This window comes from Phaethon lepturus, unplaced genomic scaffold, assembly GCF_000687285.1.
Source record: "Phaethon lepturus isolate BGI_N335 unplaced genomic scaffold, ASM68728v1 scaffold21407, whole genome shotgun sequence".
NCBI classification, from domain to species: domain Eukaryota; kingdom Metazoa; phylum Chordata; class Aves; order Phaethontiformes; family Phaethontidae; genus Phaethon; species Phaethon lepturus.
Window position 1 is genome coordinate 23,243 of NW_010550024.1, and position 26,306 is coordinate 49,548.

Genomic DNA, 26,306 nt, shown 5'->3' on the forward strand with positions numbered 1-26,306 from the left:
CATGGGTGATACTGATATTTAGTAGATAATTTTATAATGCAGCAAGACATGCTGCATTCTAGATGCCACCTGTTTTGGCATGTAGTCAGTATTGATGAAGGCAAAGTATTGCTCGTAGTGTGGGTGGGAAAAACCTAATATGGAGCCCATTACTCTGACTAGATATAATCCCTCCAGAAGGGTTTTGGAACTCTAACAGAGCTATGAAAACATCTGCTTAATGTTCCATAGTGAAAAGGGAAATAAAACTCTCTGATTTACAGGGAAAGAAATAGAGAACAAAACAGAAAATGGTATTATTGTAACCCTATGTTCAAAAGGCTAACAAACTGGATTCATACAGCATAAGTCTCGTCCCCAATTAAAAAAGGTTGTAGTAGGACTAGGTAAGATCCATGTGAGAGTGACAAGGCTAAATAACTTGTAGAATGATTTTTTTTTTCATACAAGAATGACTTAAAACAAGTATCACTTCTAAACAGAACATATGGAGCAAAGAAGTGTAACAAATGCCTATAAAAGCGTGTGCAGCATGGCGAGGCAACTATGAAACCGTTGACACTGTCTCCTAATGTAAGAACAAGGGAGGGACAGTCAGCTGAATCTCGCAGGTGGCAAACTTTTATCTAAAAGTAGCTAACTACTCACACAATGCATAAGTGAACTGTGAAATACAATCCTGCCCAGCGTTGTGATGACCAGACATTCATGGGTCTGAAGGGTGATTAGATGAATTCACAAAGGAAAAATCCAGCAGGTACTGTAAAACACGTATGCTGGCTCAGGGGAGCTTTGAGCTCTAACCTGCCAGTTGCTGGGGGTATACTCCCATAGTGTAACGATGTACTCTTGTATTCTTATCTAGGCATGTGGTGCTGTTGGAGAATAGATCCTGAGCTAGATAGCCTCTGGTCTGCCCCATTTTTTCTATCCCACAGAGCCTTTAAGCTTTGTGTCCTTATGACTTGGCTGCTAAATAAATATTCTTCAAATGCTCAATTTTCATTCCCTCATAGGACGCTTAAGGTAGGACACATGTATTCTAGAAAATAAGCTGAGGAACATTCCCAGTGACTGAAGCAATCTGGTGTGGAATAATTAAAATTTCTCAATTTGAAAACAGGACGATTTCAAGTTGCCAAATGGGAATGAGCCTAACTCATGTGAATTCTCAAACCATGCCCAAGAATTTTAGGAGTTTGCTAGTTGACATAGGCTAAAATCATGCCAGAGACCATTTGAACAATTAAGCAGTGTAGACAGTTGCGTTCCAGTACCTAGGAGTGTTTCCAGGCACGGTGTAATTTACAGTTCTAGCCTGAGTATTGCATTTCTATCCAATTTGAAGTACGGAACAGAAAGAAATTTAGTTGCACAGTAGGACTTCGCTGTGTGACCACCATAGTTACTGGTCTGCCTCTCACAGGCAAAGTCTTCTTGCTGATTTTTATGAGCAAGAACAAAAAGTTCAGCGGGGTTCTTAAGCTGTCTAAATCTTGCGTAGAAGTGAAATCCTAAAGCGTAGAAGTGATTTGGGGTCATTTGAACTTCACTGTATTACCACCTGGGAAATGATCAAAGTTGCTGCCTGGAACAAGGAACAAAATTAAGAGATGCTTTGATAAAAGATGACATGTATAATTGGTGAATTTTACCTTAAAAGTAATAGTGACCTTTTCTTTTTAGACTATGTCTTCAGCAGTTGTTCAAATATATGCAGCAGATCGCAATGCCATGTGGTCAAAGAAATGCTGTGGTGTAGCTTGCCTTGTAAAGGACAATCCACAGAGGTCGTATTTTATCAGAATATTTGACATTAAGGTAAGCATCTTTTTTTCTTTTTCAGACTCTTTAAGCCTGGTTGCATTCATTCTCTGTTTGAATTGAATGAGTGTAGGTTGTGGTAGCTACAAACTCATAGAAATTCTAAAGTAAATGGTTGTGCTTTAAGTGGTGCAATTACAGTGCTTATTAATAGGCAAGTGCAACTTTCTCAGGTATTCTAAATTTAAATTATTACATAGATGTTAGCTTTTATGGATGAAATAAATGTCAGATACAATTTTCTTACAGCTCACAGAAGCTGTCCTCTACAGATCTTATTAGTCAAACTAGTGAAAGTTAGTATAATGTCACTGGTATGCATAGCTGTCAAAATTCTAGTGGCTGTCACTAATTTGGGTGACACTAACAAAATAGATGCTGTCTTCTGTACAGGTGGAAACTACAGGACAAACAAGCTGTGGTTTTTTTGGTTTTTTTTTTTTTCCCCTTCACAATATGTACATTCATACTGAAGATCTTTGTCCTGTTATAATATTTCATTCAAGACAGTGGGGAGTAAGAGATGAAGTGTCCAAGATGTGTTTTCATAACAAAAATGATACTGAGAATCATAAGTCCTACTGACTTTGAGACTTTGGAAAGCTTTCCATTATCTCTACAGCCAGAAACAGCTCTTTATTCTGTCAGCATTCAGTGCTTGAAGTCTCTCAGATTTGTTCAGGATTGCCAGTTAGTGCTTGTGTTTGACTTCGTGGTTTGGTCTCTTGACTGTTAGACTTAGTGAGAAACCTGTTTGTTGGGTGCTGAACTATAATAACATTTAAATATATGAAATTTCTTAAAAAGATGACATTTTTGTTCCCTTCAAGTTAACTGTTTGCAAGTCAAGCCTGAGGTAATAATAGGAGATTGGAAGTCTCCTTTATTGCTATTGCTCTTATCACTATATTCCTATCACTGGTTGCTATTGCTGCTCCCAAAAACTATTGTAGGACTGTAGAACTTGAAGGATTTTTTTTAAAACATCCAGGAATTTGAACAGAACACAGTGACCTGATGGAATAGTCTTCCACAGATCTTCCATGAGTTCCGATATATTTCGATTTAGATTGAGCTTATTTGTTGGGTTGAAAACAAAATAGATGCTTAACACCCTACAGCTTCCAACTCTTATTAGGTTTTACTGTGAAAGAAGTTAAACTCTGCAATTTGTCTAAATTTTTCAAAATCTTTTTTTTTCTTCTTTTCAGGATGGGAAATTATTGTGGGAGCAGGAGCTGTACAATAACTTTGTATATAATAGTCCTAGAGGATATTTTCATACCTTTGCTGGCGATGTGAGTCTCAACATCTTTGAATACCTATTTTTAAATGCCTTTTATTTGCACAGTAGCTTCTTTTAATATAACTGAGGGTTTTATTTAATTCTGTAAATTACTTGTAAAAGTACAACATTACCTGTGTTCCTTGAAGCTTTTTGAGCTTATTTGTAAAATGATTATTTTTTATCGTATCTCAACTAGAAAACTTATCCCATAGGACAGAAGCATAAAATAGAGTTCTTTATTTTCAACTTCCTTTAATGGAATTACATTTCGACTTGCAGATGATGTTTGTGATATATCATATATTCTCGAAGTACAAATTTTCCTCTCCCCTCTTTGGTTTCAAGCTACAAGATTTTGCTCAAATTTGTTAGCCGTGATCTCTAGAAACTTGATTAATAGACAGACCTTCCTAAGACAGAAGCTTCACTAAGACTTGGTTCCAGATTTGCAGTGATGATTTTTTTTCTGATTATACCTTCAGAAGGTGTAAGAAGACATTTAAGAAAGCCTTTGAAACGTTTTCTTAGTCATGGGTGGGGGAATATTAATGTTTTTCAGACATGTCAAGTTGGTCTTAATTTTGCTAATGAAGAAGAAGCTAAACTATTCCGCAAAACAGTAACAGATTTACTTGGACGACGGCAGAGAAAATCTGGTAAATATTCAAATTAATCTTAACTTTAGGCTTGTCTATGTTGTTTTGGGGGGAGGCAGGAAGCTACTTCTATGTCTGAAAGCTACTGGAGGCACTACAGCCATATTTACATTTAGAAGTAATATTAAAGCATCCTTCTTTATTGTGCACAAATAATATTTTTCTGAAATAACTTAACTTGGTGCTCCTTGCTGTAAGTTTCCTTGTAAGCTGAGACTCCAAGGTTCTGGTGTTTGAAAATATAGATCAGGAGGAAGCAAAAATGGTAAGCTGTCAGTGGGAAAACTAGAAATCTTTCTGTAAGCTGTTTTCACATTTGACTTAACTCTCAGCTCTGGGCTGTTTATAACTGATTTGTTTAAATTCAGCCCAAGTGGGTTGTAACAAAGATTTTACCATCTGGTATGTTCAGTAGCTCATGTGAATGAGCTTTTGGTATTGGTTCAGCATTTAGTAGAGAAATGTCTTTTATTCAAAACTAGTCAACCTGGCAGAGGCCAAGAACAGAAGACATAATGTGCCTATATTGTCCTTAGCAGCACAGGACAGTCTGAAGCACAGCGTGCTTTTTGCCAGCTGCAAGATGCCTTAGGAACATGGTCAGTGTTTTAAAGGGAGCTCAGGCTTCCTCAGATCTTGTCTTGGTCCTTTTCCAGGGAGCCCATAAACAACTTGCCTGTCTGACAACCTTTTGTCTATGAAGAATAAGGTGATAAAAAACATAGGCTGGGAACACATTCATGTGCTTAGGCTTGCTGTAAGCTGTAGCATGGACTTGTGGTCAAGCTACAGAGTCTGTTTGTAGTCCATTCTGGAATTGAAATGCACTAGGAAGTGTAGACCAAGATGAGGGCTTCTTCCCTGAGCATTAGAGTGCCATCCTTGCAAGTATTCTTGGGAACCTACATGATCTATGTGCATTCACTTGGATTTCATTCAGTTATAGTGACTTGGATTGCAGAGCATTTGCTCCAGAAGCTTAAATGGCTTCTTTAAGATTCTCTCTGCTCAGAATTAGGGTAAGTTCATAGGGTTTCATGAGAAGAAGTGGAGTCATTAAGTGGCTTCATTAATGTTTGTCATACTTGTTGTGTAAAAGTAATCTTGCATCAGCTTGCACCTCCTGTTCCTGAAGTTTCACACTGTTACGTGTGTAAAACCCAGTGCTGCAGTGCACAGACATGATGTGGGAGGAAATATTTTTGCATCATTGGCCACAGCAAGCTTTCTTTGAAAATAGTGGTTCAATCAGATCTCCAGTTCAAGGATAGAGTTCCACATAGAGGGTTTTTTTCCACGGAGCAACATAAGTTTTTCTTGTTTACTCTTTGAGCTAATAACTTGGTTTGTGTGCTCAAACTCATGTTGTAGGATGAGCTTACTCCACATGTTGTCTTTTAACAAACAACTCTCCCTCCCCAAACACTTACAACTTGAAGACAACTTTAATTAAAAACAAACAAAAACCAAAAACCCCAATCAAAAACAAACCAAAAAAACTCCAAGGTCTTTTTTTTTCTTGTTAAGAGCTGCAAAATAAGAATTGAAAACAATTATGAGATTCCTTTGTCAAGCCACCAGATGGAGTTCTGTATTTGTCATTGATGCGACTATATCTAGTTGTGCATCTAAAATAATAGGCTTTGCACTTGCCCAAGTCAAAGCTGATTTGCTGTTGGTGTTTATAATAGAAATGCTTATGTAAAACATATTTATATTATATATAAATCTATGTATAAATTAATATTATATATAAAAATTTATATTATTTATAATGTGTATATATAAACGGGGGGGTGTGTATTCTAATGCATCTTAACTTCTCAAACACAGAGATAATAATCTGGTAGTTTTGATGCTTTTCTATTTTAATGAGATTTTTACTCCCATGCTTTCCAAAATCTGTTTCATTTCATAGCAATGCCACCTGACACACTTTCAACTGAAATGAGTACTCCATGTGATCACTTAGCAGCCTGTTATACCATTCAGGGCTTGCTAAGAGACTTTTCCAGGAGTCTTATGGAAAGCTTATGTTGTTGGAAGGTAGCAAGAACAGCAGTTCTGGCTCACGAAACTATGTCTTGGTGCCGAGACTAGTACACAAAATATTGTCTGACAGCTGCAAGAAGAGGCAACAGTATTCTGCTCTTCCTCACTCGGAATGAAATGCACTCCAGTGTACAGATAACTCCTGAGTAAGTGCATCTGGAGTTCCAGAGAGGTGAAAGTTTAGCTCCAAATAGAGAACGTACAAAAGCTTGCAAATGTACAGAATATCTAGTAGAGAATAGAATGAGGGAGAAAGAGAAAGAATTATTGATGTGTTGTCTTAATCTTTTTAATATCAGGCTGGTTTTCATCTAGCTAAATTCTGATTTTTAAAAAATTTTGGGGTCGTGGGTTTTGGTTTTTTTAGTCAACTAAATTCTTAACCTTAGGTTAGGAAGAAATTACTATAATTATTTAATTTCTCTGGAAGACTTACTTAAACAACCTCTCCATTTACTTCTTAAACCAATCTTAAACCAAATATTTCCCTCAGTACGCAGGGTGAACACAGTGTTTCTCTTGTTGGTGCTTGACAGTGTAGTACACTCTCACTTTGAGTATCCTTGCAGTAGGTACCATTAGCTTTTATTTTTGTTATCTTGCCTCAGAAATGTTAATGTGTGTACACACACAAGTGTCCTCTCCACATGCTGAGCACTTAGCTGTAAAAGGGCAGCAGAGACTGGTAGAACAGAGTCTTGTTCTTAACTGCCTTTCTGAAGTAGGAGGCTTCTTGACTAATTTTTATGGGCTGCTTGTAGCTCATGGGTGGGAGCTCTGTTATCCCTCTCTGAAGCTGCCTTTTTCCTCCACAAGTTTTTAGCTCCTGGTGCCCATCCTAATGCACTTCATCAGCTTCAAGGTGGATACCTAATATGGAGAGCTTTTTGCTGCCTGGCAGACAAGGGCATCTCTGAATTGCTCGGCTTGCATTGGATTCAAGTCTCAGCAGAGATCATTCTTGTTTCCAGGAATAGTTATTGAAGGGAACTGTGTTTTTTGGATATAGGCAGCCGGCGAAGTTGATCTGTTTTGGATCAGTAGGCATCTTCATTTTCAAGAAAGGAGAAATACGCCAGTCTCCATTAAAGTCATCTGCACTTCAGAACAGGAATTCATATTTTCTAGTCAGCAGTGGGAACCACAGAAAAACAGATCTAGTATCTTTGGGCCACAAATTAATCTTTTATATACCCAGCAAAAATTACAGGAAGTGTTTAAAATGGCTTGCTTTGTTTTCCACTATCTTTACTCTTGAACTCTTTCTTCTAATGAAAATTGTAACGGACTCCCATGATTTGGCCCAAGGCCACTTAACACTTCCCATGAATACCTCAGGCTTTTCCCAGCTTCCCATCCTATGCCAAATGACTTGCAATCAGTCCTGCACTCTCCTTTGCTGTCTCTGTGTTGTTGAATAAAACTCTTAATTATGTTCCAAAGTTGAGTTTGGGTTTGGTTGAGTTTTGATTTTGGTTTGGTTGGGTTTTTTGTTTTGTTTTTGGCAGTACAACATCAGTGGTTTCTTAAACTCAATAATCTAGGAAGAGAAAGCACAGTATTTGGCAAAAAAGCCTTTTTTTCTTTTTCCCCCCTCCCCTCAGACTTGATACCTTTTGCTGAGGCACCCTTGCCAGAGGTTCTCCACCTCAGTGCCTAAAACTAACCTGCTGCGAGCAAAGAAACAACTGTCTGTCTTTAGAAGTCTTGCTCAGCAAAAGTTGATTCTCAGGGGGTTTTGATCACCTTCCTCTGAAGGTTTGACCTTGACAAGTTCTTTATTCCTACCTGAAGATCAGCTGACAGATATGAGGCTGAGTTGCCTTGCACACTTAGGATTGTAGATTTTTTTAAATATTGCTAGGACAAGGTCAACACCATCTGTGGAGGCACCTTCTCCCCCTTCCCCTTATGTTTGTGTCTGGAAAAATATAAGAAGTTAGCAGTTTTTCTGGGACTGCTGAAAAGTGAAATGTCTGTTACAAATTTTTACTACAAAACTCTTGGGAGTCCCTGTTCGATTTTGTATACTCCAGATCTGAAAGGGAGGGATGTACAGCCTTCCTTCTAGAGATATGTTTTTTTAATGTGGTGAGGTGACAAACTGCTTGCCTATATGGGTACTGCTAATTCCAAAATTTAGAAGAGTGTATGTGTAGGTACACAAATAGTGTAACTGTGTACTGGGGGTTTTGAAGCATGCTTGCAGGTAAATGTGGTAGATAGGAACTAATAGTAAGTGAGGAAAATCTCCTTTAAAGGAGAATTTACTATTATAGGCTGAGAGTACTGAGGTGTGAAATGTTTACAACCACAGTTTAGATCATCAAGACAAATTCATCATGGTCTGTGAAACAGTTTGCCGTTGTGAATAGAATATCAGACTAGTACTGAGGAGATTCTAGTTCTGTTCCATGTTATTGGGTTATCTGTTGGATAACGTAGGTGAAGTGTCTTGCCCCTCTGTGTTCTGTTTTCTCTGCGTAAAACCAAAAATAATAATAATATATTTTAGGTTCTGTGGGAGAGCAATACTGTATAAAAGTGCTAATTACATTTCAAGTAAAAAGGAAGGAACAGTCTTATTCAGTGGAAATCAGAAAGCATAACGCATCGAAAATCTTACTTTGATAGGTTGTACCAAAAGAGCTACTTTTTGAATGTTTCACCTTATTTTGGAGTCAAAGGTCTGAAACCAACTCAGTAGCTATTTCCTTATGCTCCTACTCAGTTTGCTCATTTGAAATTGGTGCTTATTATCTAAGATTGGGTTTTTATTTTTCTGTAATGCTTTGTTTCAACTGCACAACAAGTAGGCTTTAAGGATTTTAATAGATTCTTAAGTTTGAGTTCAAGGTCATTGAAAGCTTCACTAGAAACTAAAATTCAGAATTAATTTTCCCTGTGATACCTGTGAATAAATAGCTCTTTTCCTTTTTCAACAGAAAAAAGACGAGACCCACCAAATGGTAAGCTTTTTGCATGAATCACTATTTGTTTTTTCCTACTGTTTATGTATAGCTTTGTTTTAGACTTACTGAGGATAGTCATGTGGTGGAAAAATCAGTGAACTCTTATTCTGGAGGCTAGTATATTTGTTTTGTTTCTGTTCTTTGGTATTTGTTTATTTGTAGCTTGAAAGATGTGTGGCTTAGCTGGCATTTGTAAGGAGTGTTTTTGGAGGAGCATGTTTTGTAGCAAATAGGACAGAGGCCCTTCAGCTTAAACTGAGAAGAAAACTTTGTACCTTGCCTTGGCTGCTTGGTCTTCAGAATATGCTTATATAGGATCACTATACAAGAATGAATGCTGAAATTAAAAGGTAGCCTATTTGAAAGCAGGCATAATGGTGACAGATTTCATAAAACATCCATAAAATTTCAATTTCAGCATATCCAGCTAACAGTTGACTTAGCCTTTTGGTCATGTCGTGTTTGTCAATGTTAAACTTTTTTTTTGCATGAAAGGATTACTTGAATCTATTTGCCTCTCAGGAATACACCTCACTGGCATGAAGATACAGGTTCCTCAGGAGATCCTCTCATTAAATTGATGGAAGGAGTCAAAACTATGTATCAATTTGATCCAAAAAAATTCTATTCTAAAATCAAGTGAAAAATGCACATCAATGAACATCAAGTGTGGAGTCTTTGTAGTTCTGAATTCACACCGAAGTTAAAAAGTGATTTCTCCTGCGATACTCCTGTTGGTGATCCAGATCATAGGTCATATCACTGTATCTGTTTGTTAGTTTGCTGCTTGAGCAAGGGTATAGTCAACTGATCATCTGAGATCCCCCTATGGCCTAGGGAGCTAGTCTTAAATTTGTACTAAGAAAGACATCCAAACATCTCGGTAGGTCACCAAAATAGGTAATCCTTAACTACTACTGAATTATAGGAACTACTGATATCTTCTATATCCATGTACACCCCCGTGTGGAATACTTCTCAAAAAAAATTACTCCTTTTTTCATAACCATTTACGTTTCAAGGAAGTTCAGGCAATGACCAACTTAGACCAGGAACTTTTAGTACAGATTCCTTCAAGTGGGACTGGGTTGTTTTTAGTTTTCAAACAATCATAGTAATATCATCCATGATCATCTTACCAGCTCTTCTGAGCTTTCAGAAGGCTTTAACTGTTCTGCCTCTTGAGTGACATTTTCTTCTGCTCACCTAAACAGTGCATCCCTGATAGCAATATCTGTAGAGCAGATGGGAAGCAAAACAGCAGTGGTGACTGTAATGCCACCTGACACAAGAATTAGCCTTTGTCGCTACTGTAAATGTTACCAACAGTAACACGAACAATTTGGTTGTCTAGTTTGCTATCTGTTATTGGAATAAGATTTAAGAAAACTAAACTTGCAGGTTTTACTAAAACTAAGCCTGCAAAAACTTTTGTGCTTAAAATAGTCTTCATAATTCATCCTGTAAGATCTCAGGCAACAACTTTTTTTTTTGTTTTTAGAAAAATACTTGCATACTAAACTTGCATTCATTGGTCCTATGCCTTTATCCGGAATATTCTGTGGAAGACATAGGTTTGTGACCAATGTTTCAGGTTTATAATCACTAGTCAAAGCTCTGAGCATCTCTGTTTTTTAGGAAACTGCTTTCTTGGGACATCCACGTACTCTTTCACAACCTGTCCATTATCCTTTTTTGATTCTGTCAAATTCTATAATGGCTGGCTTATCTGCTGGCAAAGAATTGTGTGGTCATGCCCTCTGTAGTCACAGGTGAGACGTGGTCATGTTATGGGTTATAGCCTCAGGTGGTTATACTCTATACAGACTCTGCATTTCACTATTTTGAAATCAGACTAGAGCAGATACATACTATCAGCATGTATCTGGAAAAAAAAAAGCCTGTTGTAGGATCATCTAGTTTTTGTTTTACTCACCGTATGCAGTGAAGTTCTATGGTGGGGAGAAAGGAAGGAACATTTGCTTTTTTGTACTGGATATCAATGCATAATTACCTTTAAAACTGAAAACCAAGAACAGTCACATTTCTGTACTCACATGATCCATGCCTGAAATACTGTGGGGAATTTTGTTTTAGTGGGGCTTGTTTGTCTGGATTTTCTGCATACATTGAAGCTGCATGGAAAAAGCACTCTGTCTTTTTGTGTGACGTTTTCAATGGTACGGATTTAAGATTTTTTTTTTTTGTAGAATTGCAGGATTAAAATCAAATTGCATTAACAGTTATGTAAAATGTATTAGTCTGTAATTTCCTGGGATTTATGTTCTACTCATCTGCAATAGCTAGGTTATGCAAATAAAGAAGAGTTATTGTGGTTGAACTGACCTTTTAGTGAAGTTCTGGATGAAATAAAGATTCCCCCAAAACCTAATTCTCTGACAAATCCTTAAGAACCATGTGACAGAACTTTGTTTCAGATGTTAACCAGAACAGTTTGCATTTATTGCAGGGCTGTCTGTAGTCTGGGACAGATGCCTGGAGAGGTTCTAAATAAAATATAAAGAATTTCATAGAATTAACATTTCGAAATGTTCTGTACTACGTTTTCTGGAGCCCCTTCTGAAGATGTCACAAATATTGAGAACAGTGGATGCTTAAAGCCACTGTACTGTCAGGTACTTCCTAACGATGAGCTCTATATGCCTCTCTCATCTTCATTTATTGAGCTGTCTACACCTGATGGGGAAGGTGCATGTCTTATGATGGGAAAAATTTTACTGGATATAAATATGGCAGTTCTAGAAGAGTACAGTTCTTTCCAAGGTTCTTTTATCCCTCGTGGACATCTAAGGTCTAAATCTGACGGTAAGAAAAAATTTCATCTTTAAGAGTTTACTATGATGTTTGGTATGAATATTATTAGTATCAAGGAATTAGTATCAGGCTGTCAGTCCTTAGTTTCAGCTCAGCTGAATAAAACTTAAGTTTGCAAATGGCTGCTGCTTTACATGGTTAAAATCATGTATGGTTACTTTAGGTTTTTATATGCAAAAAGGTGTAATTTCAAAGACTTAGGAATTGTGAGAAGAATATCAAGAACTTCCTAGAAGTGCTAGGGTACATGTTTCTTTTTGAACTTCAGTTCAGCTTTTGAAACTACAAATATCACGGAAATGGTGAGAAAATATAATAGGTGATTAAAATGAAAATGAACTCCTACAGTATTTTGGGTTTGTTTTTTAATCTAATGAAATTAAGACTGTAACTTTCAATTAATCTCGAAGATTTACTTAACTCCACTTGTTAAGTTTTGGGTTGATAATATTTGTCAATTAGTGAATTAATGCTGACTTCAAGTGTAACTTTAACAGTGCAAATTGTTTTGCTTGGTTGTATGTGGTCAATTTGTTTTTCGGTGTTCTCAAAGGACAGTTGTCTAGCATTTGTCATAGCATTTGTAGATCAAAGCATTTCTGCTTAGCAGAAAACACTTTAGGAATTCTTCCTGCAGTTTCAATGCAGTTTTAAATCTTGTCCTTTAAGACTCCTACAGGAACGTAGGAGTTTGTCATGTGGTTTTAGATGAGTTTTGTCTAGCGCAGTGTCGTGTTTCTGTTCTTGTTTCTTGTTCTGGCCAGTACTAGGTGCTTCCCCTGAGGTGTTGAACTCCAAATGTCGGCTATGTTATCTACTGTATTGTCTCCTTCTCCTTCTGATTTGGACTTTGGACTGTGAAACCTAAGGCTTGTTGGTCCTTTCAGAATGTTTAGGAGAACATTGAATTATCCATACGAAATGCAGTTATGAAAAAATAATGTCAGAATAAGGTTCGGATTTATCAAAGTCTCAACTAGATATTTTTATCATCTGCCCAGTAAGACTGGATGCATGAGTCTTTTTTAATTGATTTGCTAACGATTGGGTAGTAACTCACAGCAGAGTGGAGGATGCTTTTCAAACCATTTCTGGCCAAACTGGTCTTAAATCAACTGTTTAGCTTCAGTTATGGAAGAATGAGATCACTTACCCTTTTTGCACGTTTCTTTAAAGACACGCATATATGTCTTGTGTGTGTGTGTGTGTATATGAAAAATGCATAAACTGCTTATTACTATCACTTACTTAGGTCAAGGGTTATCTACTGTCAAAACTGAAAAACTGAATGGAAAACATGCTAGGTGTGTTTATTTGCTGGTATTATGCAAATAATATAATACTAAAATGCTAATATTGGCAGGAGTGTAATTCAGATACATTTTAAATGATGAGAGCAGTGGCTCAGAATTGTTTATACTGAAGAACAAGTTTTGAGAACATAATTCGTAATTTGAGTGTTTAATTTCTGTTTCTGGTGCTGTTTTCACTGTCACTGCTCTTCAAGCTTTGTTTCTTAACTGGGACTTTTTATTTATTTTGCAAATCTGTCAAAGAGTAAGAAATACGAAATCCTGACTAGTTTCATAGATACTGTCATATATTTGAAGACAATAGTGTGTCCAGAGCGACCTTCTGAATTTGTGATATTCTAGTTTTGTGTCTGATGGCAGAAAGCATTCCCACTTGGGGCTTATTAAGCGAAGGTTCCCTCCCTTTAAGATAAGTTCAGTGTGCTGCTAAGGTAATGGCATGCTGGGTGTTACTGTTTATGGCACTCACTTCTTTAATCTTGTCTAAGACTGTGACTATGCTGTACCCTTAATATGTCTCTTTCTGTGTGTTCTGTGCACTTGAAAGCTCTTTAGTGTAGAATTACTTTGCCAAATTTGCAAAAATCACATTCTAGTTTATAAAATTTTTCTGCCATTGTTTTGTTCTAGCAGCACGGGGAGGGGGGGAAGGGGGGTTCTTCAGCAAATAAATTAGTTTCTGACATCCAGAATCCAGCCAGATGCATGTGGTATGTAGAACTATGGCTACAGTAAAAGTACTTTGCCACTCAAAAAGAAAAAAAATAGTTTGCAGATTAAATATGTCTTTGTTGAAACACATCGGTAAAAAACCTGTACTTTACCTTCACAGGCCCAAATCTACCAATGGCAACTGTTGATATCAAAAACCCAGAAATTACGACTAACAGATTTTATACGCCACAAGTCAACAATATTTCGTATACCAAAGAAAAGAAGAAAGGAAAAACTAAAAAGAGAAGATTGACAAAGGCAGATATTGGAACGCCATCTAACTTCCAGTAAGGACTTTGTGTGGCTTTTTGGTTGGTTTTTTTTGGTGTGTGTGTCAATTACACTTGCAAATGCTCAAGACTTAAATGTGTAACTGTTGTGTGTAGCCTGAACTACAGTGAATGCTAGCTGGAATGTTGCAGGGTTTAAAAGCAAGTTAGTTTATACACAGGTGAGGAGTCTACTGCAGCTGTAAACAAAAAGTAACTTGCTGTCCTAAAATAGTTTAGAAAACAATTTAACTGCATAAAAATGTCTTATTAAAGTGGTCAGCTCAGTGAAGACTCATATTTAGCTGCAATGGTCAATCTTTTAACACTGTTACTCTTACAGCTGTGCCTGCTTAGCTGTGCTTTGTCATGCAAAATACACATGCGGGTCCTGACTTGTAATAGCAGCAGAAATGACGTAGACATATTTTTATCTCTGGCATTCTGTTTACAAACTTACCTATTATGGTATATGGGCTAGTACCCAGGTCTTGTGATGAAAGTACATGTGCATGTGTGCACCTCTTGGGAATGGGTTGGGTTTTTCCTAATACTTAACGTATTTTCAATCTTTTAGAATAGTTATGATGTATCATTTTAAGCTTCACTTTCCTGAAACTTGTGTTTGGTCAGTTTACTGAATTAGCTATTGTTTTGCTGAACTATAATTTGGTATTTAAATCTTCTGCCTCTTAAAATAAGTGTACTTTTATTTGCTAAAGCAACAGGCATTTAAAGAGCTCGAGTTAGTTACTGAAAAGATCAGTTTCTGTGAAGTATTAGAAGACTAGTGTGAGGTTTACGTGCCAAGTGAATGTTCTTTTGAACCATTATATTGCATCACTTCCACTGACGTGCCTTCCCAGAATAAATTCCATAAAACTAATGCTGGTATTACCAGTTACAGTAATGTTACTGCACGGTATTTTGAGAGTGTGCTCTGTAAAATGGGATAGTGCACAGAAAGTAAAAGGAGAGGTGGGCTAAAATGCTTCCCTAACCAGACTGCACTTAGACAATTCAGACATCAACCACATTCACTGATGCTCAGATCAGAAAGAAGTGCTGCATCTAATAGCGTCACTTAAACAGAAAAGAAGGAAGAGTGAAAGAAAGAAAATTGAGTAATGGTTGGTAGCTGGTCACTGTTGTAGCTCTACTGATGGACGCTTCAGCATATGCAGACAAAATTGCAAATAATGATTTGCATTAATGTGTCTTCCTCTGACCAGAATTTGTGGAAGGGGTTGTGCAGCAGCGCAGATATAAAATGAATTTGAGACTTCTTTTATAATGTCTGTCAGGTTCTGACCATTGCAAAATGCTACATGCACTCATAAAATATTAAAGGAGACCTAGAGAATCTGAAAGCAAGATGATAAAATATTTAATGAAGTTCAAACAAAAGATATGTTCCTGTATCATTAAATGTAACGTTAAATTGTAAGTGGTGAACCTTTACAAAAGAAGATTGGAAGTCTGTTTTGTTCAGCTTAAGTTCTAGTTAAGTTTCCTGTAGAGTGCAGCTAAGTGTCATCTTACACAGTAAGATACTTTAATTGCTGGTTTTGTACAAACATATGGGAATGGATGTTTAGTATGGTTAGGCAAATATGCTAGTAGGATAACCTGTGTGTAACTTGAGCTGTGATACTGGTGAAGACCAACACTGTCACTGTTTGTTTATGCCGGATCAAAGTTGCAGTCAGTAGATACAATTTTTAAAATGCTTTCTGTTAGATGTGGACTTTCAGTGTTCTGAGAAGAAAAATAATCAAACTATACTTAACACTAATATAACTTACTGCTGTACACATTCTTTTAAATAACGTAAGAGTTGCAGTTACCTGGTAAGTATGCATTTTCATTGAAAAGACCTCTGAAAACAAAGTGGTACAGTCAATATGTACAAGTAACTTATTTTTCATACCTCACAGTAAAATGAGAAATAATGCTAACACTACTCCATATAAACTTTAATATCAATTAAGTACGCTAAGCTCTGAATCGTGTGCTCACAACCGCTTAAAAGAGCATCACGAATTGCACGGATATGCAGAGATATATGGGTAAGATTGTATTTGCTGGTAAACTTCAGTCGACCTCCATATGCCAGTTAATATGATACAATTGGATGTGAGACTATGTATTAGGAAATGTGTATCTAATTTATGTGAAGCAACCTGTAGCTTAACATCCAGAATTCTGTAATCAATAAATCATCCTATATTTTGGTAGTGAAAGACATTTAAATATTTACACAAGAGGGCTTCCGTTTTTTCCCTTTTCTGTTGCATAATGTCATTTTTAAACCAGATTTTTTACTTCTTGCCCCTCAAATTAAGTAGTTAACTAATCATAATTATACCAAGACCAAAATGGATCATCGAGCTTCAGTAATCTCATTAAGAAAATTTGTGCTGTTAGTGATACTAACAGATCCAAGCAAGAATACAAGGTCTGTTGCGCTAGGCTAGGCACTGTATAAGGACAGCGAAACAGTCCTTGTAATTTGACAAGCTTAGTCTAGACCATGTTTGCTACTAACAGCTCACATGGTATTTTTAAAAGGCTGAATTGGACTTCCTGAAGACTGTGTTGTGTTTCTAGAACTGGCCACTGGCAAAAAGAAGCCCAAAACGTGGAGTGCTGATAACACGATGGTTCTATCTTCTATAGCCAACAGTAGTTGCATGAAGTAGCTTGGAGGGGTGCAAACTCCTCTGCCTTTTTAGCTGATTGTAGCATCATGTAAAATAATACTTTCATAGCCACATGAAATGGCTACTAGAAGCCTAGGAAGATGGCAACTGAAAACAGTCCTGACTTTTCTCCAAAAGAAGGAGGTGAATGGGATAAGGGTGATGAGAGGACTAAAGGCGATGGTTAGGGAGGAGGAGGTTTTCCAGTTGCATGACATGCAAGACCTTGGAAGTAGCTTGAAGTCCTGTTACTATATAAAGGCCAACCTCCTCCCTTGATCTCTGTGCAGTCTGTCCATCACCATCCATATGTGTCACAGGGTGGCATGGAGCCTTCATGTTTTGCCACAGACCATAACCTAAGGGGGGAAAATAACTTCTCCACTTGGTCTTTTTGACACAAGACAAAAAGTGAGAGTTTTGCTATTACGTCCTCAAGTGGGGCACTGAGAAATAAGAATTGCTTAGTGTCTTATAAGCCTGGAGGTAGAAGCTGGTAGTAATCTCTAGTTATCTTGGTGTCCTGTTATTTTAGTTAATAAGGTCCTTTTTATGCTGATTAAATAGATTTTTTTGCTTTTTTAGACACATTGGACATGTTGGTTGGGATCCGAACACAGGTTTTGATGTAAGTAATTTAATGTTATTCAAGACACTGAATAATTAAAAGCTTTAGAGACATTAAATAAACTTAACTGTACATCAAAATAGTTATAAACTGTGATTTTATTATACGATTCAAACAGAGAGATGTTGGAGTAGAAGGGAATAGGAGAGATCTGGGATTGAGGGGAAAACATGCAAAACTTAAGTTTTTGTGCAAGGTACTTACCTCTCCTAAAATAGTCCTTTCTGACAGAAAGTCAGCCCAGAGACATGTCCTTGGCTTTGATGTTCCTTTTAACTACATGGTTTGTGGGTTTTGTTGTGTGTCCCCCTACAAATACTTTAAAAAATTCTTCTACTTCAAGTTACTTAAAACTAATGTATCTGACTTGCAGGTGAACAACTTAGACCCAGAACTGAAAAACCTGTTTGATCTGTGTGGAATTTCGGAGGCTCAACTAAAAGACAAAGAAACTTCAAAGGTCATATATGATTTCATTGAAAAAACAGGAGGTGTGGAAGCTGTTAAAAATGAACTGCGCAGACAAGGTGGGATTCCTTTTATTTCCATGTAAAAATTAGAGGGTGTTTTTTGCCTTAAGAATTAGAATAGAAGCTGTTCATGATGAGCAATTTTTTATTCTCTTCTATGGACTTCATGTCACTGCAGTTCCATTGGATTTCATAACCTTTCTGTATATCATACGCTCTGTAAAAATATTCATGCATGACCTGTGAGAGTTCCCTAACAAATAAGGATCTTATCTGTGTCAGTTAAGCAATTTCCTGTGACACTTAGTCTGACGGTAAAGCTATGTGGTATATTCCTTATAGATTTTTCAGATTGTGTATGTTCCGTATTCATTTCATCATCTTAACCTTACAAATAAATTAAAATAAAAAAGAAGAAAAGGCTTTTTCTAATTTAAAGTAAAAAGTACTAGTTTTGAGCAGGCTTCTGCTGCAGGAAAATTCTCAAATAAGCCATTTCCTGCCTAATGTTTAAATGTGATCTCAGCTGATGCATTATCTAGTTGAACATAGCAAGTGGGTCCGAAAATTACACTGCTAACTTTCAAAAATTTGCCTAGAACACTTCTCCAGAGGAATAGGATATAAATGCCTTTGAAAATATAGCAGTTTGAAACTGGTGAATAAATTGTTCGAGTGACTGAAGAGGTACAGAATCAGAGTACAGTGACTTGTTACATTTATTCCTTTAGGTCCCCCGCGATGGAGTGGTATGTATTTGAGCTGGCATCTGAGCATATGCTTCAAAGTATTCATGCTGCTGTGTGATGTCTTTCCTAGATGAAAAACTTCAGTCCACATCTGTTTGACTGCAATACTAAAAAATATAGTCAAACTTCTTTGTTAAATTGCAAGCAACATTTCAGTATGATTTTTTTTTTTCAGTAAGAAATCTGTCGGTTTCTTTATATAATCTTAACTCTGTTTAAATGTTTACAGAGTTGTTGATCCCAGACTGCTGACCATAAAATTGGAATGAGAAGATTTGTCTTCGAGTCTTAGGACTAGCTTAAAATACTTTAAAAATGCCTATTTTTCTATTACGTATGTGCTAACTTCAAGTTACGGCCACTTGCATGTATGCAATTGAAAGAAAAGCTGCCATATCTTTAACATGCATGATAATAATCTACCTTTGTGCTTTTTGATAGAGGTACACAAAATATTCTAGTGGGTTTATCCGCAATTATGTTATTTGATGTGTAGTCTTGACTGCTGTTTGAAGTGTTTTTTCTGAACTGAAACACATTTTTCTGTATTTTATTGCAAGAATTTCTGTGCTTATATGTTCACTCTGCTAGGATGCTGAGTTGCAGCCACATTGTTCTGCTCAGATGGAAGTTAACTTGCTTGTTTTTCCTGCCCTTTCCCTAGTTTTGGTACTGTTGATTGTTTGGGTTTTTCTAGCAACAATACCATCAATAAAAGATTTTACACACTTATTTTTTTTTTTACAGCCATGTTCAGATTAATGTGCATTTATAAAAAACTAAATTATTTTCTTGCTTTGCTTGTACCATCTGTCTAAGGGGGAAGAGAGAGGGGATGAGGTAATGGTGCTCCCTCCTTGCTCCTCCTCCCTCATTTCACTCCAGTTGAGTGCAGACAAGCCTTATAAAAACTCCTGAACAATATTTCCGCAGATTGGATGTGGCATATCTCTCTATATACATGCAAATAAAACCTTTCCCCACAGGAGGACCTAAACCTTATGTTCAACACCTACAGACACTACCAACTCTGGAGCATGACCATGTTCTATATCTTTTCAGTAACACAGAAAAAGTCTATAGTGCTTGCCGAGTAAGTTATATTTGAAAATACTGGCCTCCAGTGGCCAAAAAGGAAAGTATGGTCATGTCAGCCAAAAAGTGGTGTTTTTTTCTTAAAATCAAGAATGTTGTCAGTATGCCTCTTGCAAAATACATGAAGTTTGAGATGAGATCCTCCCCATGTTATTCTTTTGAAGGGATGAAAAAAACAGAGCAATTTCTGGAACTTAAGAATATAGCTTGTAATTTCAGGAGGGTTATGTTTCTCTAAGATGATCAGGATAGGAGGCACTGAGGCATTAGTGTCTCCTACTTCCTCAAAATCCCTTGTTTAGGGATGTCTCTTCTCTGTTCCAATGCAAACAGTCTACTTTCTCAGCATGTAACAGGAAGGGGATAATTGAAGGGGTAAACAAGTATCTTCTTGAGTGTAATACCCTTTTTGTTATCAAAGCATATGAATCAAATGTGAATTTTTGAAGTTGTATGATGGCACCTGGATTATTAAGTAGTTACGTGCAACAACCACACGACCTAAAGTGCCATAAGCCATTAGATGCTTAACGGAAGAGGAAATGAAATAGAGCTATTTAAAATGCCATTAGCAGAGCAAGTACATTTCAAGGCCATTTCATACAGAAATGATCCTGGGCATTGAGGTAGCCCTGAAGTTGTTTCCTTTCTACAGTCCCTTCCATAAAGATATTGTTGGAACTAATTTTCCATAAAAGGGACTAAGAACCAGTTTATGCTGCATCGTAATGCGTTAGTAGTTTCTTTGTTACTAGCAAGTGATGCTTCAAAAAATACTAGACTCTTTAATTCCCTAATATAATAATGGATAGATTATAAAGTGGAAATTCTGTATTTCACTTTAAGTGTATTTTCTAAAACCTCTTTCTCTTGCCTTCTGTCCTAGCTCAACAAAACTTGAGAGGATTCCTTTGAAATTTTTCTGTGTTTTGTCATGAGAAATTGAAACACAAACTTAAGATACACTTAGATTATGAAGAAAATTACTACCATAGAACCAAACCAAAATTAATGACCAAGCTTGTTTTGTGTCTTTAATTGGTCTTTTTATGTATTGTATTTGCTTCCTGCAGCGTTGATTCTTTTACAAAATACACAATACACATAGGGGCTATATTCAGCTTGGTTTGCATTCATATAAACATAGCTTGTCTTCAGCTATATTTAACTTAATCCAGAATTGTCAAAATTTGCATAGGCACAGAGATCCTTGCAAAAGGCAAGGCAAAGCCTTTTTTCTTTTTCTGATAGTCTCTGAAAGACGTAGGGATGTTGAGTAGCATGTAATTGTAAATTGTTTTGTTTCATTTCAGCGCCACCTCCACCACCACCGTGCAGAGGAGGACCCCCTCCACCTCCACCACCACCTCCCCATAGCTCGGGTCCTCCTCCTCCCCCTGCTAGGGGCCGAGGGGCACCACCTCCACCTCCTTCAAGAGCTCCCACAGCAGCACCTCCACCCCCGCCTCCATCTAGACCTGGTGCCACAGTGCCCCCACCTCCTCCAAACAGGATGTATCCCCCACCACCACCAGTGCATTCATCATCTGCACCATCTGGCCCTCCACCACCACCACCACCACCAGCAAGTGGGTCATCTGTTCCTCCACCGCCGCCTCCTCCTCCACCTCCTCCTGGTCCTCCTCCACCACCAGGCCTTCCTTCAGAGGTTGATCACCAGCTTCCAGTTCCTGCAGGAAACAAAGCAGCACTCTTGGATCAAATCAGAGAAGGAGCTCAGTTAAAAAAAGTAGAACAGAACAGTCGACCAGTGTCCTGCTCAGGAAGAGATGCACTGTTAGACCAGATACGACAGGGTATACAGCTGAAATCAGTGAGTAAAAGCTGTTTCTTACCTATGTCCCCTTGGGACTTGCAAATGGCTGCAGTATTGCAGTGTGACCAGTAACTTGTGTCTCTGTTTTGGGCTGAAACATAAATTGTAGAGTTTGTGAAGTGACGCTTTAAACAGTAGTACTGAGAAAATGCTTAGAACGCATATTTGCTATAGATGAGTATTGGTGCATGTAATTATCCTTGTTTCTAACTCATTTCTCACTTTTCAGTAAAGCTTTAAGCATAAATCCTGCACTGATGATACCACAGTATCATGGCTTTAAAGACTTTTTCAAGAACTATGAGAGATTGCTGGTCTCCTGAATACTTCAGTAAAATCATCTAAACAACTGCAGGGGATAAGTTCAGCAGCAATGGTAGTGGAAGGCAAACACTAGATTTTCTTTTCCTCCCATCTTAAAATGTGTTCTGCAAATGTTGAGACTTGTAAGAAGGTGGCTGTCTGTGTCTGGAAAAGTGCTGCCTGTGAGGGATGCCTCTGCTGTTCCTGCTGCAGCTCAGCCTGTTACTATTTCTTCTTGATGTCACTGAATAGCTTCAAAACAATTCTGCCTGTAGGTACTCTTCCACCCCACCCCCCTTTTGCACTTGAGGATTCTGATGTAAAAAGTGTGAGGGCATGTTAATATTTATTTGCCATTACAGGTATGCAGTATCAAAGTCTATTACTTTCAGAAGGGATTATCAACCCAAAGCAGACCTGGTTAACAAACCCAGAATCACAGAATCATTAAGGTTAGAAAAGACCTTTACGATCAAGTCCAATCAGCAACCCAACACTACCATATACCAAGGGTAAAATAAATAATGATTTTGCAGCCACACAACTCATGCCTGTACAACTATATTCAGAAGCTTTCCTTTAACTGAGTGCTCACTTCATGATAGTCAGAGCTGAAATATTTAATCTTGAGTATATGGACTAACTACAGTTGTGTGATATGGCAGAAGAGAAAAGATTGACTTTTTTTATAAATAAAAACTTAGCTTGAGCTAAAGAAACAACCTGCAGTTTCAAATCTTCATTCTGGCTGAGAATAAACTCATTATTCTTGTAAGGAAGTTTGTCTCAAAATACACAGGTTCTGTTTTGCTAACTGCATCTTTCTAATGTATTCTTTTTTCCCAAGGTATCTGATGGTCAGGAGAGTGCACCGCCTACACCTGCACCCACCTCAGGAATTGTGGGTGCGTTAATGGAAGTTATGCAGAAAAGGAGCAAAGCCATTCATTCTTCAGGTCAGTCTGATGGAACTTCTCTGACCTCACGGTATCAGTTTTTCAAGAGTTAACACTTCTGTTCAGCCTAAAATACTGTTGGAAAAAAGCATGGGTTTTAGCATATAGTCCAATACAGAATGCTCTAGGCAGACCCTAGGGGATGGATGGAATGGTTACATCGTGCTACTTTGAATTACTGGTCTGTAGCAGTTTGCAGTAATACTGAATTAAAAATTACTAATCATCGTTAGTATCCTTATAAAGTTGTTTGGTTGTTTGTTGTTGTTTTTTTTTTTGTTTTTTTTTTTTTACAGATGACTTATTTTTATCCACTAGATGTCTGATGAAATAACTTGTCAAAATATTTTGGAAGGAAGTTTTTTCATGCTTTCTGTTTCTAGAAACCAAAGCGCTTGCAGAGATTAATGCGCTTAAAACTGTGGCTCCAGTGTGCTTTGGATGCCACCTACTGGTTAATAATCAGATAACTAGTGTTACTTGACTAGTCCCATACTAGTACTGAATCAACTTCAGTGCTTAGCAAAAATAAGGCTGCGAGAGGATTTGCATTTCTCAAATACTGGCTTGTAATAAACAGTAGCTGCAGAGCACCTGTTTGGTTACATCTCTCTTGTTTAGGCTTTGATATATTTTTCTTCCAGAGTTTGCCTTCATACCAAAACTGCACTTGCAGTCTGCAGACCGTTTGACTAAGTGCAGTATAGTTTGTTGGTTTGCTGTATTACTATGTAGTAATCTCCAGTTTTGGTGCTTTATAGAAATTAAATACCGGAAAGGTGCTAAATACAGTGTTTTTCTATGGAAGGAAATGCTCTTGCCTAGCAAATAGGTAGTTTATTTTTAACAGGCTACAATTTTTAAGTTAGGGTACATGTAGAAATAGTGGAAGGCTGAATAAAGTTAACAACAAACATGAAGTTGATGTGCATTACAGAGCTTAGAATATTCCAGTAACCACAACAGACTTTAGCTGACAAAAATTTTTTTATCTGCTTGTACAGTAAATAGAAACCCTGTTATGTAGTAAACCTGGGGAAGCAGTTCTTAACGTTTCAGAAATTAATCTGTCCTTGAAGTTTAAAACCCAATCTGGAACAAACTGGCCACTCTCACATTCTCTAAGAAAGAGTAACAAGTAGTAAGTGTTAAATGAGAACTTCTGATTTTTTTTTTTTTTTTTTGCATAGCAGAAGACTACATACACTTTTCCTACCTGGGGAAAGGAGTGAGAAAGATACGGACTGAAAATTAAATCTAATTTGTTTCCTATCTAAACTGAATGTCATGCCTAGAAATCTTAAAATAGAGTATTGCCAAATGTATTGTAATGACCTCCTTGAACTGATTGTTTTGTTTTCAGAAAGTTGTGGGAGAAATCAGTAACAACTTTGTTATGTGAATTCAGTGAATGCAAGTGACTTGCCTTTTTTTGTCTTACAGATGAAGATGAGGATGAAGATGATGAAGAAGACTTTGAGGATGATGACGAATGGGATGATTGATCGTATATTATTATATATATATTTTTTTTAAGGTGAATGATATACTAAACACTACTTTCTGTCTATGGATTCTGTAAAATTATCATGTAAATGTTCTACCAATTTGCTGTATATTTTTGTTGCCTTTTGCTTTTTTATTAATCTGTGCAATACCTCATTTAATCTGTAAAGGTTTGTCATAATCCTCTACAAAGCTACTCCCTGTTAATGTGTGCAAGTTTACACCTGGATGATCATGTACATGTGAATACTTTCCATTCCATCAATAAGGGAGTTTAAATGTAATGTGTGAGATTGACAAAAACCTTAATGTAATTTAGTTATAATGCAAGAAGGAAAACACTATTTTCATACCCTACTTTTTCTGTATCTAAATTTTCTTATTAAAACCTAGTATAGCACTATGTTCTTTAAGTGATGCAGCTCTTAGTTTATTTAGCCCCTTCATTTCAAATGCAATGCTACATGAATGTTGAGGCTGGTTTATACTATTGCATGGTTTCAAATACATCACAACATTGCAGTTCAAATCTTAGCAGTATGCTTTACATAAAACAAAATCACTACAGAAATGCACAGCTCGTTGTGAAGATTACTTTGCCCTAACTGTAGCAATACCGACTGCTATTGAACAGCAGTAGTAATTAAATCCTTCAATTAGGGAACTCTCTATCTGAAGTTAAACAGGGTGGCTTTACATTGTAGTAGTGGTAAAGGCAGCTTTGATGCAGGCAAGTTCAGTCTTTTTTTTTTTTTTTTTTTTTGGCCTTCCCACCAGCTTTTACTATCAGAATATGTAAAGGGGGCTATACTGGAGGCTGGCAATTGCTACAGTTTGATTTATTTTTAAAATCAATTTTATGTGGTTTTCAGGCTGAAGGGCTGCGTTTAATGCTTGCTTCAATAATGTTTAATTACTTTTAAAAATTTGTAGGACATTGGTGTATTAATAAAGTAAACATAAGTGGTATTACTTTGCAGTCTTTGCGTTATGGTACACAACAAATGCTGAAACACCAATCCTACATCCATAAAGTTGGAAAGCCATTAACTCAGAATATACGCTTTGAATAAGTACTGAACTTTATGGCAATATTCTGTCTTCATATGTTGGATTTAAGACCAAGGGTTGTGATGAAGGTCAAGAACCTGATTCACAAGAATAGTATTTGAATAAGTGGACAGAAAATGGGATTCTCATTTCACAGCTTGCGCATTTATAGAAATTGTACTTTGTAGTGCAGTAAACATTGGCATATCTGCCTATTACAAAATACTAATCTATGCTATGTGGGTATTTAATATCTGCAGCATTAATTACTGTACTTACTGTAACTTTCAGGTAGAAAATCTTTTTAAAAACCACATTATCTGACACAGAATGTTTAGTTAAGTCAGTCATATTTGAAGCGTAGTTAATGCATAGTGTCCTGGGTCTTTGACTGTAGTCAAGCTATCAAACTAAATTTAAGTTATCGGAATTGTATTGACTGAAACCCAGTGTTGACCTGATCTTGACAGGCTGGACCTGCATGATACGGCTTGGATTTCTAGCACAGTTATAACCTAGTCTTTAGTGAATTAATTTAGTCATATGAGAAGAAAGGAAAGTTGCTTGAAAAGTAGTGGGAGAGGTAAGGTTGTAGTTAAATTATTCAGAGGATGCTAACTTCCTTCCAAGAGTAATTTAAGCACATAACTTGAGGAACAAAATTTCCAAGTGGTCTCACTTTCTTGCGGTAACTTTTGCATTGTCCTCTGCTGCTGGAAACACTTCCTGCTAGCTTTGCTGCTGTAATGGCTTGAGCGTTGGATCAAGTGCAAGTGCAGCCTGGGGTAGCTAATGGCAGTGGAGTTAAGAACTTGTGTATATGGAAAATATTTGTATGGCTTTCATATAACTTCTGGCACTGCTCCCTTATTTTTTATTGCATATAGGGCATTTTAAAATTAAGTGGATGAGGCCCATAGGTTTTTCTAACATGCTACTTACTAGATATGTTTAGCTGTTATGTTCTCAGAATTGGAATTTATGTAATATAGTTAATAATTAAGCATCACAGTTCATTAATCAAACTCCTATTCCAGGTTTTGGGAGCATTGAAGTTACCTTATCGAATAAAACTTTGATTTATAGA

At 37.0% G+C, this 26,306-nt stretch overlaps 1 protein-coding gene across 1 annotated transcript; it reads left to right on the forward strand.

Annotated features, from left to right (window-relative positions):
• Positions 1–1,692: 1,692 nt before the first annotated feature.
• On the forward strand, positions 1,693–24,570 carry WASL (Wiskott-Aldrich syndrome-like). Its single transcript, XM_010290440.1, has 11 exons — positions 1,693–1,821; positions 3,036–3,122; positions 3,672–3,768; positions 8,766–8,789; positions 13,773–13,941; positions 17,211–17,253; positions 17,627–17,780; positions 18,455–18,472; positions 20,881–21,401; positions 22,555–22,663; positions 24,107–24,570. The coding sequence occupies exons 1-11, from the start codon at positions 1,735–1,737 to the stop codon at positions 24,166–24,168; spliced, it is 1,371 nt and encodes a 456-aa protein (XP_010288742.1). The 5' UTR covers positions 1,693–1,734; the 3' UTR covers positions 24,169–24,570.
• The last annotated feature ends 1,736 nt before the right edge of the window (positions 24,571–26,306 follow it).

Bases quoted from the DNA above. Each gene is read 5' to 3' on its own strand.
- WASL (XM_010290440.1), top strand. From the start codon at position 1,735: ATGTGGTCAAAGAAATGCTGTGGTGTAGCTTGCCTTGTAAAGGACAAT. The intron at 3,769-8,765 runs GTAAATATTCAA...CTTTTTCAACAG, and splicing joins ACGACGGCAGAGAAAATCTG to AAAAAAGACGAGACCCACCA. The intron at 17,254-17,626 runs GTAAGTAATTTA...TCTGACTTGCAG, and splicing joins ATCCGAACACAGGTTTTGAT to GTGAACAACTTAGACCCAGA.